General features: G+C 37.2%; 2 protein-coding genes across 3 annotated transcripts in view; both read right to left on the reverse strand.

Moving 5' to 3' along the window:
* Positions 1-7,921, reverse strand: part of sptbn5 (spectrin, beta, non-erythrocytic 5) — a 32,079-nt gene extending 24,158 nt beyond the window's left edge. The window contains exons 1-9 of one of the 2 annotated variants that reach the window (XM_077239748.1): positions 7,809-7,921; positions 6,808-6,949; positions 5,054-5,221; positions 4,780-4,896; positions 4,535-4,692; positions 4,218-4,446; positions 883-1,517; positions 400-538; positions 85-308 (exon numbers count right to left, since the gene is read on the reverse strand). In XM_077239748.1, coding sequence (XP_077095863.1) covers positions 85-308; positions 400-538; positions 883-1,517; positions 4,218-4,446; positions 4,535-4,692; positions 4,780-4,896; positions 5,054-5,221; positions 6,808-6,930 — 1,793 coding nt within the window. In that variant the 5' untranslated portion in view covers positions 6,931-6,949; positions 7,809-7,921. Of the gene's footprint in view, positions 1-84; positions 309-399; positions 539-882; positions 1,518-2,727; positions 3,275-4,217; positions 4,447-4,534; positions 4,693-4,779; positions 4,897-5,053; positions 5,222-6,807; positions 6,950-7,808 lie in introns of those variants that run through there. The other variant, XM_077239749.1, reaches the window with a different exon arrangement.
* Positions 7,922-8,187: 266 nt separating this feature from the next.
* Positions 8,188-20,591, reverse strand: ehd4 (EH-domain containing 4). Its single transcript, XM_077239751.1, has 6 exons — positions 20,117-20,591; positions 18,559-18,735; positions 16,440-16,537; positions 13,249-13,661; positions 11,128-11,292; positions 8,188-10,401 (listed from the first exon to the last, which is right to left on the reverse strand). The coding sequence occupies exons 1-6, from the start codon at positions 20,344-20,346 to the stop codon at positions 9,844-9,846; spliced, it is 1,641 nt and encodes a 546-aa protein (XP_077095866.1). The 5' UTR covers positions 20,347-20,591; the 3' UTR covers positions 8,188-9,843.
* Between the last annotated feature and the right edge of the window lie 1,058 nt (positions 20,592-21,649).

Raw genomic sequence — 21,649 nt, forward strand, 5'->3', positions numbered from 1 at the left:
TTTGTCCTCAGTTTAGAATCAGTCTTAGAAATGTCCACAAATAAAATTGCTTCTATTACAATCAGATGGGTTGAAAGAGATTACCTGTTCTTGCTGAGGCCCAGTAGGGAGTTGTACTGGCCATTAAGATCTTTAATTTCCCTCTGGACTTTTGTGGCACCTTTGTGTTTAACCTTTAAGGCACTGCTGCTGATGGCATTCAGGGTTTCCCCAAGTGATAGGATCTGAGTGTCTAGCAAGTCCTGCTTTTGCAGTAGGGCTACCACCTCTGGCAGCTGTTTTCCTGTGTCTGAGGAATCTGCCTGGGTCTTTAAAGCAGGAACGAAAGCAGTTTTCAGATTCATAATGCTCAGGGATAATGTCTGTCTGTAGTAAGAAGAACACATATGTAATGTTCACCTGTAATTCCCTGAGGTCCAGAGATATTAACTCAATGTCTCTGAGGACAGCAAATGTATTCACAGCATCTCCAACATATTCTTTCTGCTGCTGCAGAAGCTGCTGCAAAGTTTTCCATTGGTTCATGATATTCACCTGCCTGTAATAAGATAATAAGCAAATATTATCTAAGACACACCTTTCGATATCACATTACTAAGGATTAACAAATGTTTCTCTGATGACTCAAGTTTAGCCATGTATGTTAACCTAAACTTTTCACTCCACAAATAAGAAATAGCCCAAATGAAAAAAAAAAAAACATTGCAACCAACAACAAACTGCATCAAGCAAATGTTATTTTATAGTGCCAGGTTCAGTGAAAATGTTTTTTTTACTGGACATTTATTTTTGACATGTCTTTTCTACTGCACATAAAAATAGTCTTGTAATGCTTGTATCAGTAAGTAATTATAAACAACCCGCAATTCTTTGCCCTCTCACCTGCGAATCACTTGTGCCTTGCTGTGGTAGTTCTCTCTCTCAATGACAGCAGCCATTTCACTTAAAGCGCGGAAACGTGGTTCACGAGCCAAAACATCTGTTCCCAGGGCCTCCAGTCTGCGAGCCGCTGTCTCAGCCTCCTCCAGCCTTTGCAGCCCTCCCAGGTCTTGTTGTTGGATCAGTTGCAGAGTGTCCTCCAGGTAGCTCTCCCTCAGTGTAGCCTTGCGGCCAAACTTCTGGGCCAACTGTTCCAGCTGTTCCAGCCTTATCAATGCACTCTGGAGATCCCGCTCTCGCTGGTATTCTGCTCGCTCTAGCAAGGTCCAGTTCCTTTCAATATCCCCCATGGTCTTGCCTTCTGAAGGAATATAGTCCCACTGGTTGTTTGCCCTCAGCTTGGTTCTCAAGTTGAAGAGGTGAGCCTCGATGGTCCCCCGTTCCTGGTACTTCGGAGGCTTCTCAATAGTGCGGTATGTCTTGAAGGCAGCCACCAGGTGCTGCATTTCTCGCAGGGAGTTGGGAAAGGAGCGGTCATTGAGCTCCACCACCTTGGTCTTGATCCAGCGTAGTAAGTCAGACACCATGCTCTCATACAGACCCTTCATATCATCCAGCTCTTTCAGAAGGTCCACAATCTGCAGGCAGAGTGATGGTTTACAGAAATAACATATATTTTAGAAAACACTGATGTCGAAGCAGATAAATGAAATTCAGCTAGACAGTTCAGCATTAAACCATATGGTTAGGACAATATTCCTAAAAATAAAACTTTTATAATAATATACTGACTCTCTTCTCATTTCAAACATGTATGACTTTCTTCTTTGAAATACAAAAGAAGATATCTTGAAAAATGTCTTTTTGTCCATACAATCTATGATCATACAATCATACGTAGTTTTGTACACCACTGACTTTAATTGCATGGACAAAAACAGTTGAAAATGTCCTCAGTTTATTTTCTTAAATGTTCAATAGAAGAAAGTAAGTCATACAAGTTTGAAAAGGTTCGGTTTGTACAAACCAAAAGGTAATAACCACTATATTAAAGGGATGGTTCAACCAAAAATAAAATTCTCTCATTAATTACTCATGTCGTTATAAACCCGTAAATCTTCCGTTCACCTTCGGAACACAAATGAAGATCTTTTACATTTTTAAAAGTTCATTACGTTCATAAAACTAATCCATATGAACAGCGGTTTAGTCCAACATTTTCTGGAGAGACACAATCATTTTATATGATAAACAGATTACATTTGGCTATTATTCACATATACACATTCATCAACTCACACATCATCAGTTGTGGTAAACGGAAGCTCAAGCATGTTCACTTGACGTGTGAGAACCAATGAGGTTCATTCTCGTGAGTTTGAGCTTCCACAAGATGTTAATTCTCGAGCGTCAAGCAGGTTCGGTTGAGCTTCTGTTTATGTTCGCTGATCAATGTTTATATGTGAATAAAAGACTAAATTCAATCTGTTCATCATATAAAGTTGTGTCTCTTCAGAAAATTAGGAATACATCGCTCAATTCAAATGGATTTGTTTTATGGTCTCTTTATGCACTTTTTGAAGTGTCAACTGCATAGCTGTCAATTGAGGGACAGAAAGCTCTCAGATTTAATCAAAAAGATCTTAATTTGTGTTTGAAGATGAACAAAAGTCTTACGGGTTTGAAACGTCATGAAGGTGAGAATTAAATTTTTTTGTTGAACTATCCCTTTAAAATAAATAATATAATATATATTTTGTCCACAAGTTCTATTGCATTAAAGGATGGGTGATTTGGGAGGATATTTATATTCAACAGCTACACTATATCTATCTACTCAATACACACCTTTCTTACTTCTGGAACACTCCTTTGCGGCTCAATAATTGTGTGTCTCATGTTCTGCCATCGCAGCCACTGACTGCTGAAAGAGCCACTGAAAGCCATTGTCATCTGTTATCCCAATCGTGTCACACCTGAGAGCTGGCAGTCTTACCATAAAATGAACACAGAGTCTTGACATCTCAGAGCCTGGCTGGGCTTATCTTTGTCCCATCCATCCATCTGACGAGATCTGTCTGTCATTGTTTAATACGCTTTTGTGACAGCTAACACTACTCCACAGCTGTGACCCAGTCAACACATACCAGTATTTCTATTCACACGTGGACATAGTGGTGAGTGAAAGTGTCGTACTGCACATACAGGACAGGACACTTCACGCCCCTGTTTTTCTCCATGTGTATCCTGCCGGCATGTTAATGACATCACCTGACCTCTGAGCTCATCTTTGCTGGATCAACTCCTGTTTGTCAAAGAGTATCTGAGGACGTCTTCCTCAATATTGTCAACATTATCCGAAAATCTGTTTCTTGACAATGCAATGCAGGCAACTAACTCTCTTGTTTTGAAGAATTTACAGCCCAGAGTTACACTGATCTGATTAAGACCAGGGCTCCTCCTTCTGACCCACAGTCACTCAAATCCACTAATCCTAAAGAATCTATGAGATTAGAGTCCTCATTCAACACTGCAGTAGCTGCAGTTCATACTTTCACAAACAGAGGATGCCAGTGCTTGACATTTCCCAAAAAGCTTTGCGTAATTGTGCATGGAAGGACAAGCTCATGTGATATTGCTTTGTCCCAGTTGACCAAAGAAAAGTGTATATCTTTGTAAATAATCACATCTATTCAAAGCCTTAGGGAATAAATCTTGTATCACTAATAGTTATTTTGACATCAGTGCAGGTTGTATAACTTGCTTTTACTATTATTTTAAGCTGCAAATATAGATATGTCTTGGGTCCCTCCTTCAATATAAGTTTATGGGATTTTTTGGCCTGTATTTTCGCCAGATGAATGTCATAAGCTTGATTGCTTATGAAGCAATATTTGAGATATCAATAATGTCCTTTTCTCATTCCACATTGTTTATGATAAGGCGAATAGGAAGAATTGTTAATTCCATATCTATTTTCTAAATGCATTTTCTGATTGTATGTTATTGATTGTATTATACATAATGGTGTAATGACAGACAGATCTCTAACGACATATGGTAAATTTCTCCAATCATTTTGTTCACACAAACCTGTCGCCTTTTTTACAATGGACTGCAAGCACATATTCAGATCTACCTCCATCCAATCAGCGACCAATGCCTGTCCTACATTTTTGTCTTCTCGATAACCCATTTCACTCCAATGCACATCAAAATATGCACTACTCGCTACATCCGTTACGTCGTGACTAAAAACCTAAGTATGAGCAATAGTAATAGTGACGCTTGCCATAGCATTTTACATTTCTTAGAACTACATGTGTTTGCTAACTAACCTTAGCTATCCTCTTCTGGATTGTTTGGCCCTGCTTCATTTTGGAGAAGTAGTGGTAGTACAGAGAGACATAAGTCATGATAGACTTCTCATCGGGATGGGGAACCATGACATCTTCTACATCCAGGAGCTGCATTATGCCAAACTCGTCCTCTGCCAGAGTGAAAGCATGGGTGAGGCTCCTCTTTGGATCATCCTGGCGTAGTCGGTTGTAATCAAAAAGATCAGGCCTGGAACAATGTTATCATTAAATCATGAGACTGAATTTGTGGAAAGGGAACATGAAATACTGATACTGCTATCCACTCCGAATACTACCGATGGGCGTGAATTAGAGCATTGAAGGCCAGTCCATCTCTCCAGCTGCTTGAGAAGTCTTGCACATTGACATTGGTGTAACCGGCAGTCTTACGCTGACACCAGATCAATAGAGCGTCTTTGGCTGAGCGTCGTGCAGCACTGGCATCACCACCAGCCTGAAACCAAAACCGAATGTAAAACAGAGTGACAAACACACCTTTTGCTATTAAGGGTCTCTACAGGGGCAACTCTAAAGGCCTTACCTCAACAATATTGATGGCTCCAATCTGGAAGCGGAGAATGATGATCCAAATTAGCCCCAGGATCAGGGTTTTGTCTCCATCCACAACATTTTCTGGACCAATCAAATCTACGCGGATCTATAGGAAGATGAACAGAGAGAAAAAGAATAACCTATGATTAAAAAGTACATCCCTTATAGGTGTTTATCCACAGATTACTTTCAAGGTTACTTTTTGAAAACAATGTGTTTTAAAAGATTTATATTTGTATTGTACTTCTTTATTTTCACTGTACCTTGGTTTTAAGGAAGGCGATGGCAATGCTGTTGTTTTCCAGACAGTGAACTCTTAGGCTGCGTCGACTGGGAGTGGGCAGTTTCTCCCCAGAGATGAGCTCCAGAAGTCGCACGAGATGCACACCAGTTCTTAGCTCAGTAAATACATCAGTCAAGTCAACCTTTTCCTTTGAAGTGCATGCACATTAAAAGAGAATTACACACAATTTCCACAACACCGTTTATACAATCAAATAATCATAAAGTGGAAAGACAATAAATGTAAACAAGTAAGGTTGCAGACAGTGACAGTAAAATCCTTAAATCCAATAATTGCATTTGTTTTATGCATCATAGGCAGTTTTAAACAAGTTTTGGCATGAAATTAGCTGCTGGCTTTGTCTTAACATTGTGCTTGGCTAATTGCCACTGTGTTCCACTATGACTTGACTCCCTAAAACTCCTCTCAGTAAAGCCTTCCTGCTCTCAGCTTTCAAGCAAGAGCCTTGCAACCCCTCCCTAATCCATGTGTTGTGGGAATCTGATGTCTCCGAACAGATCTGCTTACTGCCTCCAATAGGCTCTGTTTACCCAGGGAATGAACTGAGGGAGCTTAGAGCACACCCTGCTCCTCTGGTAGGTCCTAAGAGATGTAATTCATCACTCAAGAGCAAAAAAGCAAGAGTGATGATATCAGCTAACTTACATATAACTGAATGTCGACTGGTAAAATAAATGCTGTGTTTGGGTGGAGTATATTTTCTATGTAAATAATATTTGGCTATTTTTATGTAATCTACATGACCTTTTATAATAAACATGTTATGAACAGTGTCGTTTGATACAGAACAATACACAGGAGTAAATGAGGAAGGGGAAAAGGAAAGGGAAACGTTTAAAACATGTCATTCTTTCAGACAGCTGCATGTATAAGCTATTAATATATTTGTGTGTCGTTGTAGCAACACTTGTCTTTTTTAAAATCTTCCTGCTGTTTATTATGAAAGTTAAGTCTCTCAGTTGGTTCACACAACAATGGCAGCAAGTATGAACGGAGGTAATATGTAACCACTGTTAAACATATCACTCAAAGGGAGACATACAGTGGAAATATCTGGTATAAAAAACATGTGATGACAGTCAAGGCGGTACTATTTCCTTCCTAAATCTAATATTGGTGATGTTGATGTAAGACTGCATTACAAGGTGAATTATCTGTGCTTTTCCCTCCCCTGTGCCGATCTGTCACAAAAGGTTTGTGTAACAGTGTACAACAATTAACTGGGTTTTTAAATTTATGCGTAGCTGCCACTTGTTTTCATTATTATTATTAAACTCAATCTGAGATCTGTGTATTTATGAAAAACCAGTAGTCATACTTGTTTAAATACTGTCCACTTACCATGAGACAAGAACATAAAGTATATAGATGGTAATGCAATGAACAATGATTAAAATAATTATGACCTTAACTGGGTTCAAGGGTTCACAACTAGAGGTAATCATGCTGGGGTGAGCATAAACTATCATAAGCCATATTAAGTCACAGGACTGAAGTCAGGATTACTAACATTATATTACACTAGATATCACCAGAATTATCGCAGTATCTAGTCGTGAATCACGAATGTTTATGTACATTTATTGCTGAATCATCAACAGATATATGATTAAACTAGGGTGGATTAAGAGTGTTGGTGCTTTGTTGTGTCACTGGCTGTAGCCTATTACTAGCATTGAGGTTCAGGAAGGCGTTGGAAGGACCTGTTCATACCCCATTCTTTGAAAAGACACTGTTCATCCATTTTGTGTAGGTCTTCTTCTGCACCGTCATCCGCTGCTCCTGAAGCTCTCGGAATCGACCATCAGACTCCTCTCCATCTCCATGTTTAGACATATCTTGACTGTGTCAGTCCCTGATAACAACAATTGAAAAATGCATGTAAATGTTTCAAAGACACACAACAAATCTCAAAATCTCTGTTTCACCTCATGTCCTGCACCAGAGCTTTTTTATTCACAATAAATAGCCGCCCAAGATGGGCTTAAACATTAAGCCATACGCATGACTGGTGAGGCCTTTGCATTAGGTTTTTTTTTTTGTGTGTGTGGATCTTTTGGGAAGTTAAAGTGAAAGAAGATAGCACCAAGGAAATGTCACCGTGAAAGTGCAGAATATGACCCAAGATATATATATATATACACACACACACACACACATTGTGTATTAATGCATAAGTGAATGTTTCAGGGCAATCGTATCTCTCTTGCTGACAATGTAATTATGTACGGACTTTACAGACACATTTTAAAGCATCATAAAAATACCTAGCATTCCCAAATCAGGTCATATCACTGTATTTGGTCATCAAATAAATACTTTGAATATATACGGCCATCAAGGATTACATGTATTTAGTAAACTGGCCAACATTTCATTTCTTTTTCAAATGTTATACTGTTTAGCATCATCTTAGTAGTATTCTTAATACTGTTATCAGTGCTATTATACCTATATAGAAAAACTATTTTATATACACATTTACAATCAAGTGAAATAAATGTTGACATTTGTTTATCTAGTTTAAAATATATCTGAAATTTTACAGTAATATTACATATTTTTTACAATTCAAATATTACAATTCAAAATAGAACAAAACCCTGTAGATTCATGATAGCCATGTTGCCTTTTGTATATCTCACAACTAATAAAAAAACTTGCAAAAAATTACGCCAAATTTTGTCCTATAACAATAAACTGAATTCACTTACCCTTCTCAACTCTTAAACAGTCAAAGATAATTAGATATTCATCATGGCAAAAACTGATGATTTCAGAGTAATCCGATAAATCATCTTTAAGACTGATCAGTATTGAGGAACTGAACTAAACTGAACTTTGATGCTGTTGAAATGAACCGAAAGGGAGGGTAATTCTCACTCACCTAGCAATGTGCTACTTTGGGGGTAAAGGTTGCAGTCATATTCACTATTTCATGCAATTCAGCAGCACACACCTCTCTACATGCCAATCCAGGAACAGCCATGCCAATGGTATTCTAATTGATTCCAGGTTGAAACAGCTGAGATTACTCTTCAAAAAACATTTAGTACACATTCAAGACTTATAATTTCAAAACAAAGTGAAACCTTTTTAATTTGAAACAGAAACATTTATTACATTCCCTTTTTTAAAAGGGTGAATCATATAAAAATCTTCTTTCTTTTTTTTAACAATCAATTACACATTAACAGATGGTTGGAGGTTATATATATGCCAAAGGCTCATTAAAGTATAGGCAGCACCATCAAACACCTATACATATACTTAATTGTCCCAAAAACATGAAAAGAATTTCTGTAATCACTTTTTACAGTAATCTTAATTTCAAACATGATCTTTCATTTTCACAAGCCACAAGAGTTGAACTCATGTCAAATAATTACAGTCTAGTTCATGTAATCCACCTCTGAGCTGACAGAAACCATCTATAGTATTAATTCAAATGTACATAAGATTATAGTAAGTGTTTAACATACACATTTACTTTCGTCTGTATTAATGTATATACAGCATAATGGAGTTTTCATGATGAAAACTGATTTCAATATACAACAGAAGTTCTTTTGCACCTCAGAAATATAAACACTTTAATTAGACGTTTTCTCTTACTGTCATTGTATACATTGCTGTATACAATATTTGAAATGTAAAATATATGTGTAGAAATATATATATATATAGAAGGCATAAATAGACTGGCAGCCTGAATGCCAATCTTTCAAAAAATGAAATTGTAGAATATTTTATAAGAATTATTTTTTAAATGTAGACGTTTAATTTCTTTAAATGCTTGCTGCTATAAACTATTATAATTCTTCACTAACTAGTCAGTGTCAGACAATTATTATAGACAACAAAAAACTTTGGCAAAACTCAGTGCTGTTCAGTATAATGCTGTTATTAATGTGTACATTTATTCAATGTCATGTAATTCAATAAATCAAAATATTTAACACCCAGCATGAGAAAAGAGTGTATGTAGTAATTTTCTATTAAAAAGCTACATCTAAAATATTAATGAGCATAATTTTAATTGCATCATGAAACACTGAATACTGTTTCAATTTCCTCACAGTCTATTTCAGGATTATGATGCAATCATTTTCAAGTTCATACGAAAAATGTGCATTCAAGGAAAAGGTTGATGTAAAAAAGAAACTGTAAAACTATATTGTGCTGCAAAATTAATTGAATAGCTAGGTAACATCTGTGGATATTCACACTGTGTCAGAATGAATGGGAATGGATACTTCTATCAGTGCCTCTGTGACAGTTTGTCATATATAGGAAGATTATTATTTCATTTTTACATTTTTATTTCATATGAAATGTAATATAACATCTTGAAAGCACTGTATAAAATGATCTACAATCGCATTGCCATCTATTTTCACAATCTGCAAGTACATGGTGAAATAACATAAGATCAGGGAAAAAATTTAGAGGTAACCATATAATTCTATGGGCTGTAATTTAAATTTGTATGCCGTGTCTTTCAAAAATATTGACATATTTGTTCTTTAACTCTGAGTTAAAGAAATTGCATTCCAAATTACCCAATCTTAGGTATATGAAAGTGACAGAAGTCTAATGTCTAATTTTGACCATCAACAGCATTGTTGAATGCAAAAGATGGCTTAACAAATAAAACTTCATTCCTTTCATTTAAGTTTTTAAGGCTTCAATTTTCAAAGGCCATTTTGTGCTAGCAGCTGGCTGATGAAAATACATATATGAGGGTGCTCAATCCTCCTGGTGGTTGTACAAGATGTCTGCGGTGGGGTCCTTCCTGTGAGACGGAGGCACTAGGTGATTCGGTAGCTCTGCAGGGAGCTCAAATCCCTCAAGTTTGACCCTAATAAGGTGCTGAGCGAGAGCAAATTCTTCATCATCCAGCATCCCGTCCTTATCACAGTCTGCCAGCTTCCAGATCTTTCCCAGTACGGTGTTGGGCAGGCGAGAACTCATCATCTCCTTCTTGGCATTGATGCCAGTTACCTTCCCATTGACAGGCATCAATGTGTAGAAGATTTCATCATAGCGATGTTTGTCGCGACTTACGATCCAGTCCTCAGTATCAGCCCCTGCACTGATACCCTCACCGTAGCCATGGCCAAAAGGCCCATCGGACGAGTCTTCAAAGGCTCCACCCATTACCATCTGAGATGGCTGTTTGCTTTCTTCCTCTCGGATCATGTTCATCAGGCCTGAGATCTTGGTGGACAACATTCTGTCCACAGATTCAATCAACTTCAATTTCAAAGATGGGAACTTGCTGAAGTCGTAGTGTTGCAGTTGGTCCTACATTAGTAGATGTGAGTGACAGAGGGAGACATTTAATGTCAAATTAAAGTGTCTGTTATAATATAGCATTAACAGATAAAAAACTGGGTTATAGGAATATATTGGTTTCATTATTCATTTTAATTTTTAATAATGTGTGTTTAAAGATGGTGACAGAGACACAGATTTAAAGTAAGGCCTACAAAATTAGGCATCCAAGTCCTGAAGTGGTTAGTTCAGTGATATGATGTCTAATTCTGGAGTGAATCAATGTCACCAGTTGGGGCTCTATTTAGAGCATGGCCTCTATCTTTCAAGTGCTGCCTGGAAGCTGTCTGGTCGGAAAGTTTATTGTTAGTACATGTCTTAGTCAATAATTAGCCAATGTTATTATAGTTAATAGGCAAGACCTGAAGAAAGTGAAAGTACAGACTCTTCCTGCTCTACAGGCAATAGCAGGGCTGGGACTCAAGCAGCCCCCTCAGGGACTCAAGCATTGTGCTAAAACACTGTACAAAACAAATATTCCTCAGATCTACAGCCTGGAATCCATCATACATTTGCACCAATTAGCATAATTTAATAACCAGCAGTTGGTGGAAATTGCATTCATGCAAGAACAGACAAAATAATGCTGGTTAGCTCGCATCCTGGTTAGTTTTGTTTACTTTGTAAACATATGTCGAAACCATAATATAACATCTAATATTTACCCATGTTCCATGGACACAGGCCAGGTCTTACCTGCATTTTAATGACATTAGGGAAATCTCCAGGTGAGATGTGGTGCTCCCTCTGCAGTATCTGATAGATCTCAGGCAGGTGGGCAATCAGCTCCTCCTTTTTCTTCTCTTTCCCAAACAAGGAAGGCATTTCTTTCTTTAAGTAGCTGATGATATAAGCATGAACCTATAAAACACACAGCAGATTATAGTCAGTAAGTTCATAAAGAGGTATGGTGTGAACAATGGTGCATAGCAAGTCAGCCCTGGGCCCATATGCAAAACAAATTTAACGTGCCCCCTAAGCTGAATTATAATAAAATAAGAAATAATAGAATTTCTTATCCTATTATAATATATTACACTGACCCTAATATTTAGTCAATACAAGTAAGATGCATTTTTGCAAACTATAGTCAAACTATTTTAAGCAAAACCTAATTAATTGCATAAAATAAAAAAAGGTTCAAAATAAATAAATGTTACATCCTTGTGAAAGTAATCTAAGAGTCAAAATGCTATCACAAAACTTTAAGTTTCGTTAAAAAGCAGAGGATTAATATCAGTGATGGGAATTGGGGGAAGTCTTATGGTTTAACTTGCTATAGACAATTTTTTCTCACATGACATCCAGCTCCTGTTAGTCTAGGATGGTTGCATAATCAAACACCATCTCTGTGTTTACACCTTGGAAGTGCCCTTGCCAAAGGAACATTCAAAAGCATCTGTATTTATACAAACGTTTTCCTCAATATAGAGGAAGTACACCACAAGAGATCTAAATTAAGGTTGGGCTTTTTCCTTTTATGCTATGTTTATTCCTCTTAAGGGTGATTGGCGGCTTGAGGAGTACAGGAAAGGCGTAAACATGACGAGTGGCAAGACTTAGTGGGGTGGAGAGGTTAGGAAAAATAAGGGCTATGCTCTCTTTGAGCACATTACACACATTCCTTTGTACCACGGAAAGGGACTTTTCTGGGCTTTTCCAGGAGATGGGGAAGGCATTTAACTGCCTCACATGGCTTTACCATTACAGGAAGGCATGCACAGGGCTACAGGATTCCTGTTTGCTGAACGTGTTTGGAAAATATTGCGGAAGAGATAAGACACATTTTCTGTCATGGTTCCATGAGTGAATTGTTTATACTGTCCAGATTTAAGTGTACGACGCAACCAGGTTGTGTTGATTGGGGCTCATGTGGCATAATGTGTAAGTTCGAACAGTGCAGTCAGCCAAAAACAATAGTGGTTGAACTAAGGTCAAACACAAGACAAAATAACAATGAGCAGTGATGCTGGAAACTTTCAGCGTGGGTTTTACAAGCAGCAAAGTTTAAATACATTAACAATAAATATATGTATGTCGGCACTATGCCTATACTTTCTGCTGCACTGGAAGCTCCTGTCACAAGACAAATTCCTTGTGCGTGTAAACATACTTGGCAATAAAGCTCATTCTGATTAATATAAAATAAGTCTGTCAAAATAATATATAATGTAGATTTTAGGGTTCCCATTCTTTCATGAACACCAGATTCAAGGACTTTTTAAAGCACCTTTTATTTTACATCAAGAACAATAAAGACAGACATCACACCCTGCAAAAATATTCAGGAGACTCACGGGCCTTCTGGGAGAGGTGGGATATTGCTAAAGACAATAAAGAAGGGATAATCCCCCCCAGGGGCATACCACGGCATATGATATAGTCTAATTTTTAATCCAATGAGGAGAGAGGGCTGGTAGAGAGTACTTTGTTATTCCTGCTTTTAACATTTGTGTCACACTGGTTTTAGTTCTCCTTTTTTTAATGAAATATTACTTGATACTAAATATTAAAAAATAGAGAGAATATTATATATTTGCAACATGTCAACTAACTCTAGAGTATTAGTAGTAGACTGTTAGGTTACATGTTAGGGTTCGGGTTAGTAGAATAAGTTGAAATGTATTTACTTATAGTCAGTAGAATGTTTGTGGGGGGACCATCACAATAAAGTGTTAGCATTAATTAAAGCATACAGTACTAATAATCTGAAGATGAGACAATAATAAAAATGGCGCTAACTAATTTTAAAAATGTCAAAACGCATTTCTGTGTAGACCTCTAAGCTGACTACTACATACTACTTAGACAACCTACCTTAGCAAGACGAGCTCTTTTGATGAGGTCATTCAGCTTACGCAGGGCAGCGTTGCGAGGCAAACCCTGGATGTCTCTGAAGAGATCTTGTGTTTCAGCTTCAAACAGACGTCGATTTTCTGCATTTTGGAGAGGTTTGGCCCAAAAAGAGCCGAGATAGACCCTTACCACCTCTGGAGTATTGATCACCTTCCCCAGCGACCACATCAGTGCTCCATAAACACGCATCAGCTGCTGAGTGTCCACTTGGTCGGCCTTGTTCAGTACCACACGGATTTTGTCATCTTGCCCACGGAAAGCTTTGATCGCTTCAGAAAACTCATCAGATATGTCCAGCTTATGGGCGTCAAAGAGAAGAATGATACGGTCCACTCGCTCTCCAAACCAGCGCAGAACCTCAGAGAAATCGTAGCCTGTAGTGGAAAAATATCAACAGAACAGAATAAGAATTGAAATACTGTATACTTCATTGTCCAGGTAAGGGAAAATTAATTGAGTATACCCCATTAATTACACACCATGGTGACATACAAATACAGTAGTAAATCAATAGTATAAAATAACATGCAACACAAAGTATAACAAAACAAAACATATATAACAAAAAACATATGGTATAACAAAAGAATTCCTAAACTTTTTTCAGCCGATCCCTTTGACCTAAAATATTAACTTGAAGAACCCTAATATCTTAATAATTTAACAGCACATTCACATGTCCATGGTTCTCTGACATTGGTTAATGGTCACATGACAAGCAGGTAAACAAGTAAAACGCTTCATATTTTAGGGTCAAATTTTCATTGTTTTCATTTTTTAAATATTTATTTATTTTAATTTGTATTTTTATGATTTAATTAATTATTGACTTTTCATCAACTCACAAACCCCAGTTTGGGAAATCCAGACATAATATATATTCAGAAACAAATATGCATAATAATCAAATAGACGTAATATAATATATAACAAATAAACCTTTTTAAAATAACTAAATAAAAATAAAATAGTAATATCGAAGACCAAAATTCATATTTAAAACACTCATGTCACTTCTGATAACAGATCATTCTATATTGTAATGTAGACACATGCATTTTCTGTAAAGCTGCTATGAAACAATATGTGCTGTGAAAAGCGTTATACAAATAAATGTGAATTTAACTGAACTGAATTATGGAAACATCACACACACACACAAGTTTATTTGAAATTGATATTTCACAACTCGAAAAAAAGTTGTTAAACTGCCCTTCATGTATAAATAATGGTAACTGCTTTCTTTCTGTAGCTGGAAGAAACAGGACGAGAGAAGGGTGTAACGATCAGTTTTCAGGTCACAGACCTGGCATGACCATGAGAATCTCAAAGAGACAGGGACACCATACCAGCTCATTCTAGGCAAGTGCATGTGTTGATCAATTCATTTTAAGCAATGAGATCCAACTTATCCAACCACCCAATGGTAATGAGGAAATTACGCTGCTCCAACAACAATGGCATGGATTACACATCACTATAAAAATTTTTACAAAACGTTCTGCCAAGATTTTACAAAGGAGGAGCTCAGTGCTTACTCTTATAGTGAGGGAACCATCAATGGTATTCCATGTAAGGCAACTTAGTACAGAAGAAGAAAAGGCTTTCGCTTACCCTAAATTAACTTTTTCAAAATAAACATCCAGATTTTAGGTTAATATTTATATAAATGTGATAAAGGGGATGTCTATTGGGTCCTACAATTAGCCATTATTATTATTTTTTATATTTTATCATTTTTAATAACTTTTTGACAAACAGTTAAAATTCAGCACATAATGACCAACAATAAACAGTTTAAAATTGAAGAAAAATTATATGGTTGTACTGCATAAGTCACACCAGAAGTCGTCAACTTACCATCATTATTTCCAATAATAATTAAAACACTTGTATAACGAGCAGCCTAAATACAAATACGTTGCCCTCATTTGTAAATCTAAAGAATGCAATATGTATCACAATTTAAAGCAGCTACAACACAAATGTCAGGCAGTAAAACATTCAGTTATTTTCAAATTTTGTAGAAAATTCATAGTCGTATTAAAAATCAAATATGATTGATGCACAAGGCCAATGGTGCATCGTGAGATGTGTCAGAGATGCTAACATAAGATGAATGCAACCTCAGCAGAGCGGCGCTAAAGCAGGAACAGATGTGGAACGCCCATGTGTCTTATCCCTCATGGCCGAAGTTGCGTTCGAACATTTGTGCAGTTCTGCGACTCCGCCACCAGGCCTAATCTACAGTTTGCAGACCCTCTTGCGCCATACTGTCCTCTGCTGTTGTGCATTTTCATAGATAAAAATTATCCAGCATAACAGACATATCTAGTTAAAAATTGCTTGGCCACTTTCAGTAGTGCTCTGCCTTTTTAGTTAAAATAAAAAAACTATGTGAAAACAAAGCATATTTGTTTTTTTTATTAATGATCCTGTAACACATAAACACTGGCTACATATTGAGGTGCCAGAATGCTGATGTAAACCCAGAAGTGTGTTTAGCAAGCTCAACTCATGCTTGCAAAATGAGGAAAAAAGAAAGTGAGAAATGCTGACATCATAACACCACACACTCATCAGGGTTTCCAGCGTGTCTGCTGGTGTCATGTAATGGGAGACAGGGACGGAAACAACAGAGGAAATTTACAAAGAAACAGGGCAGATCTGGTGACTAAAATGAAAATTAATGACTAAAGCATTATGATTGTTCCTTATTCTGTGAAAACGAGCTTCAGTCCTCTAGGGAGTGTACCTGTCAGTCTGTTGTAAATGCATCGCATCAAATCTATTTTCAATGAGAAATAGCCATAGACTGACAGAATTCAAGCCTGCTAAACAGCCCAGTTCATGCTGTGTTGGTCATGTGACATTATCTTCCCTCTACCAAGATTTACCTAAACAAATGGCTATTCTCTAATAAACATCTTTGGAGGAGCACTTGAGAAAACTGTCAAGAGAAGAAATGGGGTACATTTGATGGTGTACATTTAGTCATTTGTTATCCTATTGCATTGTGTGTGGCCATGTGACCAAGTCTGTGCTTAACTCTCGGCCTTTGTTTATAACACAATACAGGATGGACTGACTCTAAGACACTATGAAGACCAGAATGAACATCCTGCTGTACAGTAAGCATTGCAGCCACTGACCTCTACTTATGCGCTGCTTCTCGCCAGACAAGATCCCCGGTGTGTCAATGATGCTAATGCTCTGCAGTACTTGGTTGGGCATTTGAGAGCAGATGAACCTATCGAGACAGATGGAGAGAGTTCATCACCTCATGTTATCACTGGAAATGGTGGTAGTATCACTACATTTGTCAGTTGACTAATTTGATTTGAGTCATGGGAAACAGCTGAGATGCATTTTCTTTCAAAATTCTTTCAATGATACAAGAATCAGGCCTGACACATTTAAATGGGATACTCTAGCAGTGATAAATAGAGTATAAAAATACAAAATAAAATAAGTCACAAGATTGCTCAGGTTCAAGTTGGTCACACAAACTATTTGTGCTGACTAACAGAAAGCTGCTTGAAAGTGATTTCTGTGTGAGCTGTTATTCACACATTGCTACACTATCGACAATGGACATTTTTTGCCCCCAGAGTTTAGCTGAAATGTTGCTAATATGACCTCATATTAACAGAGACAAACTTTATAATTTTTTTTAATTTTTTAAATAAGACATTGCATGCATCCATCCAGAACACAATGCTGTCACTGCTTTTAAACATGTTGAGTGAGGTGAAGGATCTAATGGACAGTGGTAAACTATTCCACAAACTTGGGGCAACTTTTAGAAGAAAATTCCATTTTGAGGGAATATTATGGTGATGTTAAGATTGCAATATTGCCTCCAGTGAGTTTGAGGATCGGTCTTTAAAAAAAAAAAAAAACCTAGGAGGAAATTGCAACATCTGCGATCAAACATCACCTGTCAGCTGCAAAGCAGAAGGACTTGTTGAGAAATAGAGGAAGAGGCATTCAAACAAGTTTCATTTTTCAAGAAAATTACACATGCTTTTTATTCAAAAAGCCAGTAGATAAAATGTGTTAGAGAGAAAGAAACTGCTGTGCCTAAACATGCCATCACATGACGCACAACGAGATCCACAGGAAACGAAGTGCATTGTTTTGAGGTTCCTCTAGAGGAGAGGAGATGTTCTCTGTCAAGTGTGCCTTTGACCTCTATAGTGGTCACTGTCAAAGAAGTACTTACCCATTTCCCTCAACATAAATATCCAGCAAACGGGGAACAAAAATCCTTTGTCTAACTATCTAGGTACTAAAATTAAACATTAAAACTTGTGGTAGCTCATGCAGCAGCTTTAGTGATCTAAAAGGAGAAGTGGCCTATACACAGTATTTGACTCTTTTTTTGTTGAAAATATTTGCCTGTAATTGAAAATCAGGCTGCATGGGATTAAAGGAAGAAATGAATGAGCGGCAGAATGTGTCGTGGAGTGAAACGTAAACCTAATGGAATGGAAGTTATATGCAAAACTACAAAGCTGACATAATGTGTATTTAACATGAATGTATTGTCTTTTTATAATTATACTGTAAACCTTGAACTGCACTCTACCATAACAGACAGATTTCCTATCCTATGCCACTGCCAAACTAAGATAATAGAAAATCCTTGTTTTGGCAACGACCCGGGCAAGAGGGACATTCGTTACAGAATGTAGCGAGCAAGAATATGTGCCCATGTCCTAGATTTTCCTGCCACATGACATGATGTCTAACAACCACTCTCTTGGCTTAAGCTTGACAGAACATCTCATGAACACTAGAATATGGTGCTATCAATTTATCCAGCCCCATCTTTCTACAGGGTTAGTTTGCCCAAAAATGGGTAAACAGAGGTGTTCTTGCTTCTTCGTCAAGCAAGTACAGTTGAATAAAAGCCTAAATTAAATCTGTTCTTAACATAAAGTGACTGTGCCTCTTCAGAAGTCTTGGATTAGACTGGTTGATTCAAATACTTTTGCAATCTCTTTATGAACTTTTTGAAGTGTCAAATTTGAATTAATAATAATAATAATTGGAATCAACATTCAATGGGGGGACAGAAATATCTTCATTTGTGTTTTAAACATAAATGACAGCTTCATGTCATTCCAAACCCATAAGACTAAGTAATTGATGACAATTTACATTTTTGGATGAACTATCCCTTTAATAAGCCATATTAAATAATACTACAGTTGCAAACTTTGAAACTGAAATCTAAAATGTAGCGATTGGGCACTTGATATTTACCTGTTTAAGAAGGCGTTCCCGAATGCATTTAGCTTGCGGAAAGGTTTCTTGGGGTCCACAACCAAGGCATTTCCCGGAACAACTCCTTCATTCTCATTGTACATCACAGCTATGAATCCATCTGTCGTTGGTTCAGGGCCAATTCGCATCCCTGGAAAATCCTGCTCCAGAAGATACCTGCAAGAGAGAGAGGTTAAGTATTAACGAACCACTTCTTGGTTGACTGGAGCGGCAGAATCAATGTGACAGCACATGCTGAAAACAAAATGTCACGGTCAGGTGAGAGAGTAAATGAATGGAATAATTTAAGGTCCTACCTTTAGGTTGACAGAATGCAATAAAATAAAGATAGTCAATAAAATCAAAGCTGATCAAGGATCAAAGCTAAACAGTGGCACATAACCATAGGATGATGACTAAAATGTGAAAACAGACCTATCCATCAGTCTCACTCTTCCTGTAACTTCCTAGCCAAACCATAGATTCCTACCACATCCTGCCAGAGGATGAGAAAGTGTCAAAGGTTTCCAAGCAAAGAAACACACATGGCTTGTCATTAAATTGAACATAAACATAAGGGAATTATAAATCAATCTGCATTCATTGTTAAATATGGCTAAATTTCTCCTTAGTGCACATGTGCGTAATGTAATGGAATAACTTTTAGCAAAAGCGTGACTGAAAACTGTTTTACAGGTGGAGAGGTGAAAAAATAATACAGTCACAATTTGTATTGGCTTTTCATACTCGCATATACAAGCAAAAACTTATAGTATACTTAGCGACTTCATTACTCTTTAGACTGGAATGTGGTGCTTAAACATCCATCATTTCCAACTATGACCTAATGTTTCAGATTATGAACGGCTGAGCTAGTAATAAACCAGTTCTAGTTTGAGAGGATTTCAACATGAATCACAGAGCTATTGGATTTTCTTATTTATTCAGAGACTCCCTGTCTAAGCACAGGATTCGATTAGACGCAGCAAAGACATCAAAGCTGGATGCTATTGACAAACAGCAAAAAAGTCAATAAGAAGAATAATGATGCTTTTATGAGTTGTTTGCATACTCTCCAGCCTTCTGCATCTCTCCACAGATGAATGAACTATGTGAGCTGGCATAAGCTGTAAAACACCCAGGGTTTGCAGCCTGTTGCAGCAACCACAAAGAGCTGACTGTACTAAACTTAACACGTGTACATGCTGTTCTAATAACTAATTAAATATAAATAAATGCTAAGTCACAATATAGTTGTGTCTAATAATATTATAAAGCCATCTTGGCTTGGTAGACATTTCTATTCTTGTGTTCTTGTTACAGTGTAATTAAACATTTAATTACTAAAACATGCACTTACTATAGGGGTTTGGTTTCGTTGCATGTAATTTTGGATGTTTACTGTTATTAGCCTACTAGTAAAGTGTAAGATGCGTAACCACCCAGGACACTAAAATTGAGTGTTACCTACTATTCATTCATTCGCTGGCAGAAAACTACTTAGCGTTTTGCTGAAGAGCTGACTTTCTAACTAATCTCTCTCAAAGCAATGCGTTACCTTATAAAAGTGGTCTTCCCTGTGGAATACTGTCCCACCAGGAGGACCATGGGCTTGCTCTGGAAGTCCGCCTGCTCCAGCGCCGGTGAGTGGAAATCATGAAAGAGGTAAGTCTCCTCCAAAGGCAGCAGTTTCTTAGCATAAAGACTCTGAAGTCCTTCAGTCACTGTTTGAAACATGTCGCCCTCTTTGTTCCTTCCACCCTGCTCCTTATTTACCCAAGTGAACATGTTGCCGTTCCTCTAAGAGTTCTCTTTTATACGTGATGCAAACTTAGTTCCCTTTTTATTCTGGAGGAATTTAAAACGGTTCCAGTTTTTGCGTTTATTTGTTTCAGGAGTAACACTAGCCCGTCTACTGGCCTCTGCGCGTAGTGTCCAGCTGTGACTGACTGTCTGTCGTCGTGAGTGACCTCACCTGTATCCTTTTATGTGACGCTCTGTCTCCCGACTCTAGGTATGAATATTCATGAGCTACAATGACGCAGACTTACTGGTTTCTCCCGCTGTTGAGGGCGGGTTGTTAGGGTGGAGTTGAATTAGGGCGCAGTGAATTTGTAGACACTGTCTGGCACTGCTGACCACTTTTCGGTGAAAACGAAAGAACATTTCAAACGAAAGAACATTTTGATTATATGCTTAAATTAAATGCTTTCACACCGTCCTCTCGCAGTAGTAGGCTACAGAACATAATTTAAATAATTTGACAAAACTTTAAAAAAAAAGTATTTTAAAACAAAGCAGATAAACATTACTAATGTATCTTTTTTTCTTTCTTTTTAAAAAAAATAAATCCCAATTATGCACTGGCGCACTTTTACAAAGTGATTGAAATTCCCCTCTACTGAACATACTACTCCCGAGTGCAGCCAGGCTTGTGAATTTACGTCACCTAGTGGTAAGCAACGAAATAACATAGCATTTTATTTTATTACAGATTAAATGGCACCTAGGGACAGAAATTCACCAGCAAAATGCCACTGAAAGTGACAAAAATGCACAAGATATTTAAAATGTGAACGATTTTAAAACCCTGTTTTTTTATCTTTTATCTAGCAATTTATATATTTCTTAAATTATTCAAAATAAAAAAGAGAAGGATAATATGTCAAAATGGGCGTGGTTTAGGCTGCCCGGTTGTTATCCCTAATTGGTCAGCTAGGACGGGTCTGAATAAATTTTTATTAACTTTTTAAAAACACTTAATTTCTAATTCAAAGGTTATCAAGGTTTCTTAATGTTATCAAGGTTTCTTAATGTCATTAGTCAGGTGTAAATGATTGCTTAAGACCTCTAATGTAATGTTATGTAATTCTCTTATTGGTATCATCAGTTGATGAATACAGATAAGGCATTCTTCAGACCATTTTACAGAAACCGCAAAAACGGATTTAAAATTGTATAACAGGTATTAATTCTGATAATTAATACATTTATACAATTTTTATTGTACCAGTATCTCCATTGAAACTTTTGTTTGAGCTTTCAACTCAATGATTGCAACTCACTAACTACACCAATTGTAAGACTTCAT

The sequence above is a fragment of the Siphateles boraxobius genome, unplaced genomic scaffold (genome assembly GCF_051911475.1).
Source record: "Siphateles boraxobius isolate OS27281-9 unplaced genomic scaffold, OSU_SipBor_1 22, whole genome shotgun sequence".
Lineage (NCBI taxonomy): Eukaryota > Metazoa > Chordata > Actinopteri > Cypriniformes > Leuciscidae > Siphateles > Siphateles boraxobius.